The sequence below is a fragment of the Oryzias latipes genome, chromosome 7, assembly GCF_053564925.1.
Source record: "Oryzias latipes strain Hd-rR chromosome 7, Olatipes_Hd-rR_3.1".
Taxonomy (NCBI): domain Eukaryota; kingdom Metazoa; phylum Chordata; class Actinopteri; order Beloniformes; family Adrianichthyidae; genus Oryzias; species Oryzias latipes.
In genome coordinates, this window is record NC_136243.1 from 4,275,160 (window position 1) to 4,295,824 (window position 20,665).

General features: G+C 44.6%; 1 protein-coding gene across 2 annotated transcripts in view; it reads left to right on the forward strand.

The window, feature by feature from the left end:
- lama5 (laminin, alpha 5) overlaps positions 1–20,665 on the forward strand; it is a 129,232-nt gene that overhangs the window by 79,212 nt on the left and 29,355 nt on the right. For both annotated transcript variants that reach the window (XM_023957048.2, XM_023957049.2), the window contains exons 36-55: positions 510–654; positions 744–884; positions 3,468–3,629; positions 5,071–5,178; positions 5,392–5,475; positions 5,648–5,878; positions 5,966–6,079; positions 6,158–6,288; positions 6,405–6,485; positions 8,184–8,398; positions 11,154–11,254; positions 11,778–11,961; positions 13,958–14,095; positions 14,195–14,346; positions 16,304–16,414; positions 17,666–17,777; positions 17,936–18,106; positions 18,402–18,598; positions 18,677–18,793; positions 19,851–20,005. In XM_023957048.2, the coding sequence (XP_023812816.1) occupies positions 510–654; positions 744–884; positions 3,468–3,629; positions 5,071–5,178; positions 5,392–5,475; positions 5,648–5,878; positions 5,966–6,079; positions 6,158–6,288; positions 6,405–6,485; positions 8,184–8,398; positions 11,154–11,254; positions 11,778–11,961; positions 13,958–14,095; positions 14,195–14,346; positions 16,304–16,414; positions 17,666–17,777; positions 17,936–18,106; positions 18,402–18,598; positions 18,677–18,793; positions 19,851–20,005 (2,850 nt within the window). The remainder of the gene's footprint in view (positions 1–509; positions 655–743; positions 885–3,467; positions 3,630–5,070; positions 5,179–5,391; positions 5,476–5,647; positions 5,879–5,965; positions 6,080–6,157; positions 6,289–6,404; positions 6,486–8,183; positions 8,399–11,153; positions 11,255–11,777; positions 11,962–13,957; positions 14,096–14,194; positions 14,347–16,303; positions 16,415–17,665; positions 17,778–17,935; positions 18,107–18,401; positions 18,599–18,676; positions 18,794–19,850; positions 20,006–20,665) is intronic.

The following is a 20,665-nucleotide window of genomic DNA, read 5'->3' on the forward strand; positions in this document are numbered from 1 at the left end:
CTCAGACTGGACTGGGGCGTTGAGCGGGACCCCGGGGTCAGGAGGTGAAAATGTGTGGTTTTTAGACTGTAGAGCTGGGTTTCACCAATCATTTCCAGAATCGATTCAATTCTATTCACCAGAGCCTGGATTGATTCGATCCACAATTTTGCATATTTAGCATTAGGCTTCCTATGGGAAAGTCCATTATACGTTACCATCATCTAGTGGAACTTAGCTTTACCGCTGTTATGCATTAGGTCACCGGAAAAGGAAAGGCATAAAAGATTGATCTCTACTTTTATAGATCAATTATTAATCGATTAAGCTTGAATCAATTCAGATTGATTAATCAATTTGATCAATTGGTTAAAGACAGAGAGACAAATAGCAGTGAAAAACCAAAGCAAGACTTTTTGATCATTTATCACGGTTTCCATGGATGAAGGAACTCTTTCTCTTGTCGGTTTATTTTAAAAGAACAGTGTTGTGTTTGACTTGCATGCTTCCTTAAACCGTTTTCTTTTCAGCTGTAAGAACAACATTATTGGCCGCCAGTGTGACCGCTGCGCCCTTGGTTACTATGGTTACCCCAATTGTCGGCCATGTGAGTGCAACGAGGCAGGAACTGAGGAGGAAGTGTGTGACTCTGTAACTGGACGATGTCTCTGCAAGGTTGGAAATCTGAAGCCGTCACACTTGAACCCCCTCTTCCCCCACACCCATGTGTCTGAGCTTTCTGTGTGTGTGTCCTCCCCTTGCAGGAGAACGTCCAGGGAGCTCGATGTGATCAGTGCAGGATTGGCACTTTTCACTTGGACCCCACCAACCCCAAAGGCTGCACCAGCTGCTTCTGTTTTGGAGCCACAGACAGATGTCAGAGCTCAGATAAAAGACGCACAGAGGTACTTCCTTCTGCTTTTACTCCCTTCTATACATCTTCATTCTGAAAATACCCAATGACAACCAAAGCTGCCTCAAAGGATGAGAGAAAAAGATCAAAGCAGACAAAAGCTAAAGTATTTACTGCAATTGTTGGACAAGTCAGACTTAAGGGTCATAAAAGTGTGAAAAGATTCCATCCATCCATCCATCCATCCATCCATCCATCCATCCATCCATCCATCCATCCATCCATCCATCCATCCATCCTCCATCCATCCATCCATCCATCCATCCATCCAACCATCCATCCATCCATCCATCCATCCATCCATCCATCTTCTTCCCCCCACCTGGGACCGGGTCCCAGGGCAGCACTCTAAGCAGAGATGCCCAGACTTCCCTCACTCCGCCCACTTCCTCCAGCTATTCTGGGTGGACTCCAAAGCGTTCCCAGGCCAGTTGAGAGATGTAGTCTCTTTGGTGTGTCCGCCTAATGGGACCCGGACCACATCCCTAGGGAGCCGTCCAGGAGGCATCCGGACCAGATGCCCGAGCCACCTCCCTTACCTATCTCTAAGGGAGCCCCCAGCCCCCCTAAGGAGGACGCTCATTTCAGCCGCTCGTATACAGGACCTTGTTTGTTCAGCCATGACCCAGAGCTCATGACCATAGGTGAGTATTGGAATGAAGATTGAGCAGTAAATCTGGCTCAGCTCTCCCTTCACCACAACAGACTGGTACAGCGACTGCATACCAATGCATACTGGAGGTCCTAGCTTAATGAAGCCAACAGAACAACATCATCTGCAAAAAACAGGGAGGAAATCCTGTGGTCCCCAAACCAGACTTCTTCTGGCCCCTGGCTTCCCCAGAAAGATCAAGAGAGGAATACAGAACCGGTGATAAAGGACAGCCCTTCTGGAGTCTAGCATGCTCCAGGAACAGCTCTAATCTAACCTACTGCCGGCTAAATTCACCAAACAAATGTGGACTGGTTAAACAAACTCCCACAAGCCCTTCAGCACCCTAAAGAGGGTGTAGAGCTGATCCACTGTTCTACGAACAGGACGGAAGCCGCGCTATTCTTCCTGAATCTGAGGTTTGATACACCCCTCTCGTCCACTGGGGTAAACTCCAACACTTGGCACCTGGGCTGGAGGTTCATGAGGAAGCTCACACCAGCCTGCTACCTCCCCCCACAGCCATAGTCGAACTGCTCCCAAGGGAATGCGTTTCAGAGCGTTGGCTGTGCCTGGAGGTGACCCTGACTATATCTAGCCTCTAGCCAGTACCTCTCAACCTCCTGCACAGGCAGGCTCCTTCCCTATCAGAGAAATGACGTTTCAATTCCTAAAAGACAGATTCTCTGACTGGAAATTGGGCTGCCGAGGCTTTTGCCTTCGACCTGCCATCCAAACCACATTGCATCAGCCCCTTTAGAACTGTGGTGTTGGTAGTTGTCCCACAGGGCAGTGACCCCATGACCACACTTTAGGCTACGGCCTATGTGAAAAGCCTGGAGCTCCAACCCCAGGGCCCAGTGATGCCAAACAGATCTAGATTGTCTTACTCATAGAGAGGGGCCTGAACTTCTCCTAGTCTGGCTCATCACCGAGGGTTTTTCTGGGGCCTAGGACCGTACCAGGAGCGTTAGCCTCTCATACCCCTCCACCACATCAAGGTGGCAGATCACTTCCTCCCAAATCTGAAATGTTTTATCAAACTGTGCAGTAATGCCTGCTTGCTGTCTGCTCCTCACAAATGCATGTGCGTCAGGCTTCTCCCAGAATCCATCCTCATCTGAAAACAATTTTAAGGTGGAATTTTGTGTGACATCATAAGCACCTGATTCACCTGTGGAAAACTGTTTGGCCCTTAATTCAGCCTTTAGTCCTGTGAACATTTGCATGAACGACTGCATCTTTCAGCACATTTCCTGTTTAAAAATGCAGATATTTGCATTAAAGGTCTGTACACTGATTTATGCTTTAATTCCACGCCAGCCTTTAATAAACAGGCCTCAGACAACTCCAAAAAAAACAGATTTATATTGTCTGTAGTTGAACACTGGTCAATGAAAGTGACCAAGAGATGTTTTCAGAAAAAATCTGTGTATTCTTCACAACTAGAATGCAAATACACATGGCACAGTGTCTGTTTTTGTGTTACTTTTAAGACAAAAGGAGGTTTTTACATCTTTAGTCATCAAGGTTCAGCCATAGTAACATGTAGAAAAATGTATCCTTCACCACACAAGGCCAGTTTTGATCAAATGTGGTCTCTCGTCTCTTTTGTTGTATTGAAAAAATACCAACTAAAGAATTTAATCTAAATTCAACACAAAATGATCCTAGAAATGTTGACAGTCTGTAAATGAGGATGGCTTTAAAAAGACTTACAGCCAGAAGGGCTAGATGCAGATGTTACTGTCCATGTCACTCCAAGTGTCGAGTCCCCTCAAGTGCCCCCCAGTGGGCTCCACGCATTCCATCAGGACAATGCAAAAAGTAGGATGAAAGCACAGTTTGGTTGCTTTTTTCATGTTGGCTCTGTAATCTTCCATCTCCTCTCCCTCTCAGGAGTTTTCATTTCCTGTCTTGCAGATAATAGACATGAAAGGCTGGGTTCTGCTCGGAGCAGACAGGCAGGAGGTTGTTGTAAACGAGTATCCGGATCAGGACCTCGTGGAAGCTGACCTGAGTGACGTTCCTGATGTCTACCAGGACCTGTACTGGAATGCACCCAACACCTATTTAGGGGACAAGGTAAAGAAGAGAAGAAATCAGTGCTGAACAGAGTAAATGCAAAACTGTTTTATCTAGAATCCAGCTATTGTATGTTTTAACAAACAGAAAATTCTTTCCTTTGACTGCGGACTGTTTTTAACATTCATTCATTCATTCCTTCATTAATTTTCGAATCAGTTTTTTCCCTTTTCGGGGTCACCGGGCTGCTGGAGCCTATCCCAGCCACTTGCGAGGACTCACATTCACACCTAACGACCATTTAGAGTGACCAATGAACCTATCAAGCATGTTTTTGGATTGTGGGATGAAGCCAGAGTCCAGGAAGAAAAACCCACGCATGCACGGGGAGGGAGAACATGCAAACTCCACCCAGAAAGGTCCCCCATTGATGTTCTGGTTTCTTGCCATGAGGCAAGAGCGCTAAACACTGCAGCCTCTGTTATTAACAACATTTCTATAACTTTCCTGGAAAATTGTGGCTAACTTTGCATGCATTTTCTGAATTCAGTAGATTCAGCAGTCCCCTATGCTTGTCGTCATTGTTTCTGTCATCTTAGATCATTAATAATCTCTGTTTCATTTAATCCTCATTTGTTCTTTTCTGGTTTTGTCTTTTGTAAAGAGAAAGAATGTCTGCAGCTGCTGTGACATTGTTGAACTATTACGGCTTTTCTCTGCAGAGACGAGACGAGTACATTTATCTGGTTTAAAGAAAGTAGATAAATCCATGAACCATTGATTCTGACTTTAGAATGAAGAAGTGTCCTGTGGAATAATATACCAAAGCCCTAAAAGTCCTTATTTTTGTCACTGACTCAACAGCAATTTAAAAAAATGTAAACATTAAGACATTTTTAGTCTTAAAAAAATAAAATAAAAAACACGGGACGCTGATTGAAAGCTAATAAAGTGGTTTGTTGGGTTTAAAACACTTGAAGCTTTCAGCTCTGTATGTTTCAGCAGCAGATCTTCAAAATCTTTTCTTCAGTTTCAAAGTCATTCGGACCAAACAGTTCAGTGTTTAGTTTAGTGTTTGTGTTTGTTTCAGTTAAAATTGATATATTTAATAAGCTTAAATCCATCTTGTTAAAAACTAAATAATAATTGATTTCACCCATTGTTGTATGTTTAATAGGCATTTTAAATAGTTGGTTTTATGCAGGCTCTCATGTAAAGAGAAGAGATAAAAAGAGAGATCTAGCAGGAAGCTGATCTGAGCTGCATGGGACCCTGACAGATCATCCACATTAGGATGCAGGAACGATGTCTGACTCCAAGGCTGTAATGTCAGACATCAAGGCCCTGGATTTTCTCCTGCTTCATATCTGGGACTCTCGGGAGTCGTTGTTGAGCTTTGATTTGATTCTGCAGAGCTTTCAGACTTCACCTGCTAAAGCATGATGGCTGCATGTACAGTTGAAGTTTGTCACTAACTGAGGCTGCCGCTGTGATTCTCCAGGTCTCATCTTACGGAGGACTTCTGAGTTATCGCCTTCACACCCAGACAATGAGAGGAGACTCTCTGCCTCTGCCTCCAGAAGCATCCAGGCCTGATGTCATTCTGAAGGTGCAACTCACATCATGCCACACATACATCCACGCATGCCAGATAGGTGTGAAAGCTTCTGAAGGATTTTCTGCATAAAGGCACCAACCTTCTAAACCATCCAGCCTGTTTCACAGAGCCTCCCATGGTTGAGCCTCCTCTGATTCATAAGGAAGTGTCCCAAACAGCAAATGAAACGGTGCTTTAGTGCAGCCTGGGTGTTTTGTTCTGCAGGGGAACCAGATGACCTTGGTGTTCATGCACAGGGAGTACTCTGCCCCCGAGGTTCCTCATGAGGGAAAAGTTCGCATCATTGAGGTAAAGTTACTTCCAGGATTTAAGCTCACGTCCAAGTTATCAGAACGAGGGAGATTCTATAAAACAACGTTGTTAGCTTAGCAGGCACAGAGCCTCAGTCATGTTGAACCATTACTCGCTGTGCTGTGCTGTGGATCACCTATGGAAGAGCTGCTTGATTTTCTCCCCGCAGGGAAGTTTCCGGCATTCCAGGACCGGGAACTCTGTTTCTCGGGAGGAGCTGATGATGGTGTTGGTACGTCTGGAGTCCCTGCAGATCCGAGCCCTCCACTCTCAGTCCGCCCACTCCGTGTCACTGCGTGGCGTGGTGCTGGAAGCTGCAGAGAGCGTGCCGAATGGACTGCATGCCAATAATGTGGAAATCTGCATGTGTCCAGCCAACTACCGTGGAGACTCTTGTCAGGTGGGGGCTGCACCCTCGGGAGTGTGTTACCTTCACACTGCCACACCTGAAACCGGCTAGCATTAATGTTTTGCTTCATGTTTCCAGAAATGTGCTCCTGGTTACTACAGAGACACCATCGGCCTGTTTATGGGGAAATGTGTTCCCTGTAACTGTAATGGGCATTCGGACCAGTGTTTAGACGGGTCAGGGCTCTGCTTGGTGAGGATCCCCCATCTGAAATTTCAAGTCATTGTAGAAATTTAATGGAAACCTAACGGCATTGACCTTTTTAATCAGAACTGTCAACACAACACGGCCGGGAACCAGTGCGAGAAATGCACGGGGGGGTTTCTGGGTAATAACAGTCTTGATGGGCAGGCAGTGGCGTGTTCCAGCTGTCCCTGCCCCCTGAGGGCGCCGTCCAACAAGTAAATGCTAACCTTTTACATTTTACTTATTCACTCTCCAGCAAATTCTGTCTGTGACCATCATGTTGTGATCTGTGCACCGTCATGTGCGCCTTTAATCCGTGACGTGTGTGTAGCTTTGCAGAGCGCTGTGTGCAGGGAGGCGACTCGCTGCAGTGTCTGTGCATGCCGGGTTACGCTGGACCCAGATGTGAAAGGTGAACCAGCTCTGTCTTCACACGGTGTTGAAATGTCTCCATGAGGTTAGATGTGTTGCTAAAGTTTGTAAAAAGGTTTTATACCTGTAGGGAGAAATATGTGCATAAACTTTTTCTTGGTTGTCCATCTGTAAAAATGCTTTGTCCCTGTGTGGAACGTCACATGCACATACGAGCACGTGCATTGATCTACGATGACAAGAGTTTGCTTCATCAACCAATCAGCAGCCTTTCACTGTCACCCGTCTGTGCTTGGACCAGCCAATCAGATGCTTGATATCCATGCTGGGAAGAAAAAAAAAGTGTCTTCATTCTACATGAGGGAGATGAGAAGAAATGGCAGAAGACATAATCAAAAGATCAACGTGTGTTTTTTTAGTTGCAGTGTCGTACTAAAATACATGAGTTACCATATTTTGGGTATTTCCTTATCGTTTCTTTCATGTAGATCTGCAACCTTCAACACTAAAAGATCCATTTGGTCCAGTTTCTTATTGACCGAAACCCAGAGCTGCAAAGACTTACTTCATGGTTTAGAAAAATAACCTTTCCTGATGTTTTTGTGAGAGACATGTATCTATAGATTGCAACCTTTAAATATTTGAACTATGACAGGGTTATTTTTTCATGTAAAGCAATTTCACTTTGATTGACTTTTGACAGCAGCATTCGAGTTTCTTCCACTGCAGTCTCTGTTACATAGGATCCTCCTGCTGCAGCAGATTTACCTGAATTGAAAATGCAAGTCATACATGGTCAACTTTGGTGAGAATTCTGTACTTTTTCTCCTTTTATTATCAAATATAAACATGACAAAATATGTGTGAAATAAAATATAAACGCAGTTATACTTAAGGAACGTTTTCTCTGGACTTTGCCTTAAGCTTATTCTACTAATAAACCGCTCTGACAACAGATTCAATCATTTACCATCTTTTTCCTCAGTTATTTCACATTTTAAAATCAAAATGGCTGTGGTGTAGCGGTAGGGCGGTCGACCCCGATCTGAAAATCGCACGTTTTGTTTCTTGCCTTATCTGCCCATATGTTGAAATGTCCTTGTGCTAGACACTGAACCCTACGTTTCTCCTGGTGGTTATAGGTTGACACCAGTGTTCAGTGGGGAAACGCCATCAGTGTGGGAATGTGTGTGTGTGAATGTGTGTGAAATTGTCAGCATTTTCCTTCAGGCCGAAGAGCCAAAATGGAGGGATAAAAGAGCCGCATGCAGCTCCAGAGCCTCCGGTTTCAGACCTCTGGTGCAGAATGACGAGACTATCTGGCATGGATATTATTGATCTGATCAGTTGTTCCAAGCTGCTCACCGATGGGGGGACAGTGAAAAGGCTGCTGATTGGTTGATTCATTGAGAAGAAGAAAGAATCATACTAATAACTTTTGTCATTGTAGATCGATGCACATGCCCATGTGCGCGGAAACACGGGGAAAGCTTTTTTACAGACGGACACTTGTTCTACAATTACCAAACAGTTTAACAGACGCACACATTTCTTGCTACAGTTACAAAACTGTTTACCGACGGATCATTTCTCTTCTAGAGTTCTGAAACCTTTATACAGTCACACAAATCTTATGACAAGTACAAAACCTTTTTACGGACAGACGATATTTAAGCAACAAATCTAACCTCATAGGTTTATCTCCATTCTGCATACTTACCCCTGGGCCTCTTGACAGGTGTGCCCCTGGATTCTATGGCAACCCGATGGTTCTCGGAAGCAGCTGTCAGCCATGCAACTGTAACGGCAACAGCGACCCCAACATGCTGTTCATCGACTGTCACCCGCAGACGGGAAAGTGTCTGAGCTGCATGCACAACACTGCAGGAGACCACTGCCACCTCTGTGCTCCAGGGTTTTATGGAGACGCCATCAGTGCCAAGAACTGCACCAGTCAGTCGCTGCACATTCAGTATCTTCACTACATTATAGGCGGGCGGGATCACGCAGATTTGTAACTGTTTTCGTCCTGAAAGTGTCAGAAAACCGAAACAAGTAAATGTGCAGGAATTATGGAGCTCCAATCTTTACAAAAAATGATCTACTATTATGAAACGACTGCTGTCCTCCCAGTGGTGCTGGAGGATTTCAGTCTGGGAGAATCTGTGCGTGTTTGTCACAAGGAGACTTGAACAACGTGGTCTGTGGGCTGGACTCCATGCAGGCTCACAGACGGACACTGAATTACACATGGCAGTCACCTTAAAGTGACAAACCACACGCATTTGCTGCTGAGCCTGAAACATCCAGCTTATCCTCAGTTAAAACCTAACAGTTAGTAGAGGTTTCCCTGAACTGACTCCCCCTCCATCACTGCTGAATGCACTTTTTACATTCTATTGATATGCTTGGTTGTGAAAGAGAAGGGTTCAGTTCAGTGAATCCAAACACCACATCATGGAGGGAGCCTCTCCTGATGGATCTGCTTCAGTGAAAACACACCGCTTAGCGCTGCAGTAGGACAATTTTCATTCATTCCCATTCAGGCACATTTCTGCAGAACAAGAGTACCAGAGGTATCACTGGAACCCAGGAAAAGCTGGGTTCCAACAGGAACCCAGCTCTTAAACAGGAAAAAGAGAGCCTACAAAGAAAAGAATCTGGAAAAGAAAAAAGCTGTGCAAGCTGAGTTGAGGTGCTGTCTGAGAAGCTCCAGAGAAAACTACAAAGCTAAGATAGAGCGGAAACTGAGAGCAAACAACATAAAAGAAGTGTGGGATGGAATGAAAACAATCACAGGGTGTAAAAAAGGGGCTGCATTTGGAGGAGACAGTGTGGAGCGAACCAATGATCTAAATTATCATTTTAATCGGTTTAATTCATCCGCACACCCCACACCTACCTCATCCTGTGCCCCCCTATTCCCTCCTCATCCTACAAATGAACCTGCACCGGTGGAATCAGCTCTTCCTCATTACACCTCTCTTACTGAACATCAGGTAAGAAGAGAGCTGAAGAAACTGAAGACCAGGAAAGCAGCAGGCCCAGATGGGTTGTCCCCCAGGCTCCTGAAGACATGCGCAGATGAGCTAGGAGGTCCTCTCCAGCATCTCTTTAACCTGAGCCTGCACCTTGGTAAAATACCAACACTCTGGAAGACCTCATGCATCGTTCCTCTGCCCAAGGTCAAGCAGCCGAGGGACAATAAAGACTACAGACCAATTGCACTGACCTCTCACATAATGAAAACCATGGAGAGGTTAGTGCTGCAGTTGCTGAAGCCCCAGGTGCAACATGCCCAGGATCCATTGCAGTTTGCATATAGGGAGAAGGTGGGAGGGGAGGATGCCGTTCTGCATCTCCTCCACCGCACGTTGACTTACCTTGATGAAGGGGGGTGTGCAGTGAGAATGTTGTTTTTTGATTTCTCCAGTGCATTTGACACAATCCAACCCCCAATACTGCAGGAAAAACTCAGGAGTATGTCAGTGGAGCCATACTTAATATCCTGGATCATGGACTACCTCAAGGACAGACCCCAGTTTGTCAGAATGGGGGCCAGCCGTTCCAGAACACTCTGCAGCAGTGTGGGAGTACCTCAAGGCACAGTTCTCTCCCCGATGTTGTTCGCTCTTTACACGACCGACTTCCAACACAACACGGAGGCTTGCCACATCCAAAAATTCTCGGATGATACCGTCATTGTGGCCTGCATTAGGGAGGACAAGGAGCTGGAGTACAGACAGCTGGTGCAGGACTTTGTTCTTTGGTCCAAGCAGAACCAGCTCCAGCTGAACATCAGGAAAACCAAAGAACTGATTCTGGACTTCAGAAGACAACCCCCTCTCTCCCAGCCAATATGCATAGACGGTGACCTGGTGGAGACAGTCACGTCCTATAAATACCTGGGAGTGGTGCTGGACAAGAAACTGGACTGGAACGAGAACACCACCCTGCTCAGCAAAAAATGTCAATCCAGGATGTACTTCCTGCGAAGGCTGGCCTCTTTTAACATCTCCACCAAGCTTCTCAGTATGTTTTATCAGACGGTGATTGAAAGTGCTCTGCTGTACGCTGTAGTGTGCTGGTGCGGCACAAGCAAGAGAAACCTGACCCGCCTAAATAAGATCATCAGGAGGGCTAGCTCTGTTGTGGGACTGAAGTTAGCCACAGTGGAGGAGGTGGCTGAACAACGAACATTGTCCAGACTTCAGGCAATTATGGACAATGTTACACACCCTCTGCATGACGCCTTCAGTGAAAGGAAGAGCAGCTTCAGCAGCAGACTTTTATCACAACGCTGCACCACGGACAGACTTAGAAAGTCCTTTGTCCCACGAGCCATCAGACTGCACAACACTCTGTGTTGAGAGCTTTTATTCTTGCTTCTGGTTTTGATTAAGCTGAATTTCTGGGAAACTTGACATGTTTTTAGGAATTGTTTATACTTGCTTTTATTCTTTTTATCCTTTTATATATTTTAATATATTTATTGTGTTTTTATCTCTTTTAGGAATGATTGTGTTTTTAAGTATGGGCAGCTGGCCACTTAAAATTTCCTTCGGGATTATTAAAGTCTATCTATTTAGGGATCTGGAGGCATTAGACACTTTAGGATAAAAAGAGCGAGCAGCATGGGTTGAACATTCTGCCTGTCAGCGCTGAAACAACAACGTCGGTCCAAAGCCTACCTTTACGTGTGTTGCAGAATGTGACTGTTCTCCCTGTGGGACTAAGTCGTGCGACCCCCACACCGGGCAGTGCCACTGCAAGGCTGGAGTGACCGGACCTCGCTGTGAGCGTTGTGAGGTACATGCAGCCCTCACCTCTGCATCATCGTCAGTTCGGACTCCAGCTTTGCCTCCCTCTCTCTGAACATGTATCTGCACTGATTTTAGAAGAGCTGTATACAAATCAATGCGCTCCTGATGAGTAACTGAGAATTGGTTGCTTCGGAACCAAGACGGGAACATTTCTGATTTGTTTTTTTCTTTCTCTTTTCCCAAATGTAGAAAAACTGCATCGCAGAAGAATAGAAATGAAAACTACCAGATCTTTTAGAGCAGAGACCCAGCCTTTGTGTCAGTGGATACTCGAATACTCATTAGTCACACTCGCATTCCCTTTTACAGCAGGGTTCAAGTAACTTGTCAGCAGAGTGGAGAGCATGCTGGGTAGCTCTTATGCCCCACAAATGTTTCCTAGTTTTAGACTTTTTGAGCCTAGTTTAGAAAACAGAATCTAAAAATGGTGAAATTAGGTTTCATTTTTGCCTCTGCGTTTCTTGTGACGGGGCTGTTGAGGATGACTTTGATCACTCCGACTTTCTCAGGACGGGACGTTTGGCTTTGACTCCTGCTCGGGCTGCAGTCAGTGCGACTGCGACGCCTCGGCTGCTCTTGTCCAGCCCTGCCATCCTCAGAGCGGCCAGTGCGCCTGTCAGCCGGGAGTCAATGGACCGAACTGCAGACAGTGCGCTCCGGGGTTCTGGGACTATGGAACCAACGGATGCAAGAGTGAGTGTGAAGGAAAAAGCTGAGGAAAACTGATGTTCTCTTTGGAAATGCTCCTTATTTTCCACAAACTCCTAAACATGTTGAAATACTTTTTTTTTTAGTCAATAAAAATGTTTTTTTTTTGTACAAGTTTACATTAAAGGGTCTATATCATGCTTTACTTAAGTCTTTCAGAGTAAACTATATCCATAGATTTTGTCATTTATGACCTTAGGCACAATAAAGAACTTTTTTAATGAAATATTAGTGTTTTTCACAGCTCATTCTCTGAGGCTCCGCCTTTCTCTCCTTGTGGGTGCCGCCCATTTCATGACATCATCCTAGAGCAGCATGTCTGTTTCTCCCACAAAAACAAACATCTGAACTTTTACATAGAAGGATGTGCAGATTGTGCATAGAAAATAAAAGTGTATTTGCCAAACACCGCTAGCTCCATGGAGAAATTGTGTGTGTGTGTGTGTGTGTTAGCAGTGCAGTCTCTTCCTGGAAGGGGCTGTTCTCACTTTGTGACATCACAATGTGAGAACCCACTTGTTTTTGTGGATTAAGAGAAATGGATCAAAAAAACACTTTGGGGTTTCTTTTCTTGAGAAATAAACATTAGCCTTCATTGAAAAACTCAAAAGTTGACTTTGGATGATATAGGCCCAATAATTGATGGTAATTTTTCAAACGGCAACATTAATTTGTAATGATGATACGTTTTTAGGAAACTTGACCGATGAAAACGTATTTTTCCCAGAGGTCATTGGCCTCTGTGACATCTGTTACTGGTGTCTGCTGAAACTGCTTCAGACTTTCATCATCATTGTTGGAGGAATGTAGGAGCTTTGCTGGCAGACGAGCCACAATCACAGCAACAGAGCTGGGGTGTTAAGGCCCGTACACACCGGGACGAATTTCGTGCGCCATATTCGCCGACGTTTAACGCCTCGTGACTAAACAAAGGGCACCAATGTGAGTGTGCACACCGACGCGAAAAAACGCCACGCGTCAAAGCGTCACTTTTTAAAAAAACGCCTCGGGTTCGTTTTTTTGGTTTGACGCGCCGCGTCAAAAACTATGCGACCAATGAGAATGGCGCTTTTGCTCACGTGTCTGGAGCTTCTGAAGTTACAGTAAAACACAACTTGGGGGCGCTCAAACACAAAACTGCCTTGCTGAGCACACATAGCAGCGAAGAAGATAGACGCCAAGTAGCGTCTACACTGCCGCGAAGAAATAATGACGGACATTCTAAAATATCCCCGAAAACGCTCATGATACATTTTCAGCTCTTGTACTAGTCGATAAAACTCCCAATGTTCTTCTCTCCTCGTAATTATGGGATGTACCCAAAATCGGCGTCTTTTCCGGCGTCTTTCATCATTGAACAGAACAATAATTTCTTCATCGCTGGAACTGGAGCTGGAACTACTGGTGCTTGAAATATTAATGTTTTCTCTGTATTATTCTGACAAGCGTGTAAATACTTGCTCTCTTCTTCTGAGCGAAAAGCGACTTTAAGAAGCATAAAGTTGCGCAGCGCCACCTTGTGTACAGGAGTATTTCTGTTTTACATTAAGCGCCATCTAATGTCAGGGAATGAAATTGCATGTTCGCTCGGCTCATTGTCAGCGAAAATCGCCTGGGTGTGAACACAAAAAACGCTGGCGAATAACGCCTGGCGAATATTCGTCCCGGTGTGTACCGGCCTTTAGTCTGTGGAAAAGAGAAAAAGAGCTGCAGAATTAGACAAGAAGATCTCAAAGGGGAATAAAGAAGTCAACCATCTGAACTCTGAACATTTTGAGCTGTTTAGTTTGTTGCTCTAACTGAGAAGGTGTTGCTGCCGTGCTCTCGCCGTCTGCCAAAACATTTCTTTGGTTCCATCAAAGAAATGTGATTCTTTCTTTTTCAGCTTTTCCTCTCTCAAAGTTGCTTCCTTCACCTATCACTGTCATATGAGTCTCCTGAAGCAGCATGTCAGTCCTTTTATCGCCTCATGTCTTTCCAGAGTGTGACTGCAGGGGGCACTGTGACCCCCGCACAGGGGAGTGCCACTGTCCTGATGGGACGACAGGAAAACAATGTGACAAATGCATTCATGAGTACAGCGTACCTGTAGAGGACCAGCATGGTATCCATTGTGAAAGTGAGAGGAACACACAGGCACACTCACATGTTGACAGCGGTTAACAGTGAATACGATAATGGTTGAGGATCACTTTAGGAGATGTGCTTGTCTTTCCAGAGTGTGACAGCTGTGTCCTGGTCCTGCTGGACGATCTGGACAATCTGCAAAAGAACTTAACCTCCGCTGAAAACCAGCTGCAGAGTCTGAATGCCAGCTCCATGGCCTGGGCTCAGCTGGACAGCCTCAACAGAACCATAGACGACGTCACTGTGAGTCCATGCAAAACAGTCATTCTCTGTAGATCAGTGTTTGGTAGAGAATGACAAAAACAGTCTGTAAAACCTGGAAGATGCTTCAAGTTTTTTTATTAGTTCTAATTTTGCCTTTTCAAGTATGACAAACACTGAAGAACCTAAACACACTTGTGCTGCATTAGTATAGATCTGTGCAATATTAACAGAAACATTGTAAGGTCACGAGTCAGGAACCACCCTGCCCTTTCGTGACAGAACTCTACTGAAACTGCGTCAGGTGTTCTTCTGTTCTCTGTTCATGCCAAATTGATTCACAACAACCATCACCTACCAGGTGTCGGTAGAAATGCGACCACTGTTGGTGGAAGAAGGACAGGAGGAAGCCGTGTTTGTTGACAGCAAAACTAGACATTTGGTCGACATGATGGAAAGAAGAGCGGTGGATTTTCAAGACTAGACAAAAAGAAATGAGGCGTTCACGCCAGACTCAATTTACGCATCAGGGGTGTCCAGTTTTTAATGTCAAGTCAATGTACAAACGCGCTGAGAGGTCCTGGGGCGCACCATGAGCATCAGGGGCTGCACTCTAGCGGCAGCGTGCTTTCGGAGGCCCGACGCCATGTTTCCAGAGTTTAAATATCTGGACTTGTGTTGAGTCAACCAATCAGGAACAGCTTTGTTAGTGACGTGTTGATGATGTGATCAGTGGCTGGAGTCCAAACCCAACGTGAAGAACTGTCTGGTTGTTGCCTTTTGGGCTCCTCTTAAACTTTGGGATATTTTCCTATTTGTATGGAAACAATAATAAAAATGTCCTCTAATATTATTCCTACTTTTTCTTTCCCTCCTCAGACTTTTGTGGGACAGCAATGCTGCTGCACCCGAGAAAGAAAATGAGTGCAAAAATGTTTTCTAGTCTTTATACTCAGTGTGCTGCGGTACAGTAGGTTACCATGGTAAAATTATCTAATTGGTGTAAAGCATTAACCATTACCAGGATATCAGCTCTGTGTTTATCCATAAAGGACCAAGTTTCACACTGAGTCTGGTAATGATATGAAAGAAACTTTTTTAGTATTTGAATCTTATTCAAGAGAGTTTGATAAGACCATATATTGTTAATACAGATAACAGAGTATCTTTTTTTTTTTTTTGTATTTTTGGTTGGGAGTGTGCCAAAATGCTCCTTGGCTCAAAAAGGTTGAAAAGCGGTGGTTTACAGCACTGGGAGAGGGTTACATGGAGGTGGATGGTTTGTTGTGGCGCCCCCTAAAGGAAGCAGCTAACAGACGAAGCAGAGTTAGCCGAGCTGAGACATAAATGTGAAGAAAAAAAACAGTGGACTCTAAGCGCTAAGCATCATCTTACCATCAGGGTACCATCATCTTATTGCTAAAGTTCCAGTTCACAAGCAATGTATCTGAAAAGTTTTAAATAATATTATAAATAAAAGTTTTTTACATTTTAGCGGCTGGGTAGCTCGGTTGGTAAGGTAGAAAGCTGCCACGCAGGAATCCAGGGTTAGATTCCTGGAGGGGAATGAACAATGGTACTGGGGGGGCAATTACCATATCAATGATGAACAATTAACATCACCCAGTGGGGGAGACTCTTTCGCTACTGCAGCTCACCGATCCCCCAGGGGATGGGTCAAATGTGGAGAAGAATTTCCCATTGTGGGATAAATAAATTAAAAAATAAAAAGTAATGTTGCCTCATGTTGCCACAGAAATAGCAGAATTATCAAACAAAGGGCAATTCATGATGGTTTTTATGATCCAACTCAGTGCAGATGCCTTCAGTGGACCAAACTGTATATGAAAAGATGACATGAAAGGGTTTTCAGACAGAAGCAGCCTTTACAGTGGTCTCCCCTGACAGCTCTGTGATCAGTCATACTGCTTTGGTTCCCATGATGCAGTGCAGCGGTCCTCCACAGAACCTTAATGATCCTTTCTTCCCATCCTGTCAGCGCTCAGTGGAGAGTTTCAACCGCTCACTGGAAGACGGTGGGAACCGGGCGGATGTTCTCCATGCCGACATCACCGGCATTCAAGGTGATATCGATGAACTTCAACAGAAGGTGAGACATCCGTGTTTGAATAGTTAAACGTGCTTCAGCAGCTTCCTTATCTTTGTTTGTTCCAACAAAACCTGAGATTTTAGACTCAGAGGCTGTAAATTGTTGTATTTTGGACTGTTTCTGTTCAAAACTGAATAGGAATAAGCAGCAGACAATGACTTTTACTCAGTAAAGTAATCATTAAAAACCAGAACTTATAACTTGGCTTTAACTGGTTGTATTTACCTACTATTCAACCAATTTTTCAAAGAATGCATGATAGTATTTGCACAGCATCAGTGTCAGAAGACAATTGCATTCAAAAGTAACTGTCAGGTTTGAAACGTAGGTAAGATTTCTAACAGTAAATCTTACCTACATAGTTTATCTCCAACGTTCAGTCGCTCTGACCCCATCAGTGCCCCCAGCAAATGCTCAGTTAGCAAAAATGTTTTGATGATTGATATTCACACAACCCAAATAAAATTGTGTGCATATCAGATATCTATAAAAACTGCATTTCGTGCATCCTTCACTGGCTCTACACCTCAGTGGAAATACTGTAAACGGTGGGAGGATCCTGCTCTTTAAAACAGTCTAAAGTTTTATTTTAATATATTTATCAAACATGGTCAAACTGTTGTTAGTTCATTTCAAACAGTTAAGTTATTACTCTAACTCAAGTGAAGGTTTGGATGACATCTTTTTACCAATATTTAAAGAGCATTAAATTGAATAATTCGTTTGAAGTGACTTTCACCAGAGGAACAGTTTTGGATTCTTTGCCTGCTTTCACCAAACTCCAACATTAATCCAAAAAGCCAGTTTCTTTGGAGCGTAGGAAGTCGTTCCATGCAGGAAGCTGAGAGGTTTTGGTTGCAGCTGGAGGTACCTGGAGTCATCTCGTGTGTCGAAGTTGCTGCATGAGAACATGAAATAAGTGTGATGCCTGTACAGAGGAGGCAACATGTAGCTGCAGAGGAAAATTCCCTTTAAATGGAAGAATACAGACTTTGGGAGCAGATTCCCAAACCAAAACTCAAGCTGGATTCAACATGAAGACTGAAAACAAAGCGCTCTTTGTGGACTTATGTGTAGTCAGTTATAATCCACTTTCCTAAGATGGAGCTTGTCTGTTATAATGTTGGTCAAAGAAGAAAGAAAAGCATGGGGTCACTGATACGAGAGCATTGTCGGCCTATGGCCCCCGTGGGACAGAAGGGTTTTTAACAATGTCCCAGCTGCTTCACAGATGCACTGTTGTGTTCTCAGGTGGGGGCGATGACAGACCGGGTCGAGGGGCTGCACATCAGCACCAATAACACCCACCAGCAGGCAGAAGATCTGCTTTCATTTGTCAACAACATCAGCATGGACATAAATGGTAAGATTGTCATTGAAACCAATGAACAGACAGTTCAGAGCAGAGTCTGTGATCCTCCATGTGAGAACATGAGATGTCGGTTCAACCATCCCCGTTGTGAATGGCCGTAGATGTTCCAGTTTTGTTGTCGTCTCTGACAGTGCTTCCCTTTTCCGCAGAAATCCTGCTCATGACAAACCGCTCTCTAAATGAAACGGATCCAGATCAGGACAGTGAGGACCAGGAGAGGAAGATGAAGGAGGTGCAGGCCATGCTGCGGGACATGAGGGACAGATCCTGTGTGGGTCAGAAGAAACTGGCTGACAGAGAGAAGGCTCAGGCAGAGAAATGTACGTTTGTTCAAACACATCCTCCATTGCACTCACACAAAGAGTCTGTGCTGCCTTCAATTGATCAGTGGTGTGATGACACCTCTTGTTGTGTGATCCACAACTGGACTGTCCTGTCTGCATGTACTTGTGTGTGTCTGATATAGAACTACAAATGTGGCTTTATTGAAGACAAGTGTGTAACTGTATCTAGTAAGGCCTTACTCAGCTCACGCTGTCCTCTTTCTGACAGCCAAGAATAGAAGGAAAGAGATAGGATATGAGCCTTGGTCTCTCTCGTTTGTTGCCCCTTCAGTGCTGGAACGTGTTATTCAAGAGTTGGCGAATCGTCAAGACGAGAACAAGAATTTGTCCCAGTCGATCCGAGACCACCTCAGCCGTTTCCACAATGAGATGATGGAGCTCAGAGACTTGCTGAACAAGGCCGTCAACGACACCGCCAGAGCTGCAGAGCTCAACAACATCAACGAGAAGACACTGGAAGACCTCCATGTGAGTTCACAGGAGTGCAGAGGGGTGCACCCGTTCTGTGGTGAAGCCCTGTAAACCATGTGACTGTGTTTGTGTCAGAGGAACGCTGAAGACCTGCTGGGGAAGCAGAACCAGCTGAAGGATCAGCTGAGCATGGCTGTAGATGATGTGGCTCAGGTCAACAATATACCACCCATGCTGGAGGAGCTCAAAGAGGTGAGACCACATTTGGACAAGCAGAAGCATTTCCAAAAGTACCTGATGCAAGGATGAGAAGTCTTACAAAAGTTCTACAAACTCTAGCATTAATTGTGTAAAGTATTCAGTTGAGTACTTGCTGATGTCTTCATATGCTACATCCCTGGCACGCTTTCTGCTCCACACAATGTTTGGTTAGAGTTTGAATTGCTTGTCGCCTGAAAGTCTTGAAAAGGAGATGTTTTTCCTGAAGGAATAGGAATAGTCTAGTTTCACCGTTTTTAGAAGAAGAATAGGAAGACATTTATTTCTATAGCAATTTTCACAAGTAAAAACCACAAGGGGCTTTACCATCCTTATTGTAAAATACAATAAGGATTAAAACATGCAAAAGTACCTAATTTAAATGTCTTAAGTGTTTTAAAAGTACCAACAGATTCAGCCGTATGGAGGGTTACTGGCAGGGCATTCCAGTGTCTAGGGGCTACAGCTTGAAAGGAGAGTTTTACATTTGGTTCTCTGGACTTTAAGAAGGTCCGAAGACATTGATTGGAGATGTAGGGGGTCAACAGGTCAGAAATAGAATTGGGAGCACGTCCTTTTAGACCAGTAAAAGTTCAAACAATCATTTTAACATCAACTTTAAATTTGCGCGGTAGCCATCGTAGTGAGAATCCAACTGGTGTGATGTGTGCCATTCTGCTGGCTCCTGTGAAAAGACATGCTGCAGCGTTCTGGACAAGCTGGAGACGGGCCACAGCAGATTTGTTAAGACAGATAAAAAGAGAGTTGCAAGAATCTGAACAAGAGGAGATGAAAGCATGGATGTCCAGCTCAAAGTCAGATTTAGAAAGAATGGACCTCAGTTTTGAGATCCTCAAATATTTTAATGTCAAATAATGTAAGATAAAAGCAAAGAATAGCAATGCAAGCTAGTATCTGATGATACTTTGATGGTTTGGAAGTCGAATCGCCACAGACTTTGGATTTAAATGTGGCTGCAAAGCGCTGTGGTTTCAGAACAGCAGTCAGGTGGTGCATTTGATGGTTGTGCTTCTCCCTCTGTGCTTGTCAGGAGTACGAACGTTTGGCAGCCCAGCTGGATGGCGCTCAATCACCTCTGGCAGAGAAGGTGCAAAATATTTCTTCATGTAATTCCAAAATCCCCCTGGTGGAGGCGGCGGAGAGACATGCTGAGCTGCTGAATGCCTTGGCCATGAACCTGTCCAGGTGAGACACCAATGATCTACACTAGGATTCAGACACATTGAAATGTTGTTCTCCAAGCCAATTAAGTCCTAATCTGTGTCCTATACTTGGAAAATATAGAAGGTTTTATGTCTTTAAGCTACACACCTAAAGCAAAAAGTATTTGATGGACTGACTGAGCAGCAGAAACGACGGGCACGACCCAAACAGAACGAGCTTCCCATGAATGCCTGCCGCTGCATCAAACCTCCAGAGAGGCTGCAGCAGATGCATCGACGCGTTGACTCTGCAGATTGTTGCAGCTGTGGGACTTTTTCACAGTGTGTTGTCATATTGCTCTGCTGATGTCTGAGGGAAATGTCGACTGAAAGCTGGCTAAAAGCTCAAACTGGACCTTAAGAATTGCAGACATTTTGGCGGGAAAAGCTCACAAACAATCATCCGAATGCTTCTTGATATAAAAGTTGCGCCGTGCATGTGTGCCGTTCTCCTGTGACGAGGGAAGAGGTTCAGATCCCAGATCCATGAATGAGCAGATGACAGAACCATTAGGATTTATCATGATAACATGACGGGGGGTTAGTAGCTGATTGTTTTCACGTTTCAAGTATTAAAATCGTGAATGTAAACAGATAGCAAAGTTTATGACAGAGAACAAACTCAGTGAGGATATTTCTACAG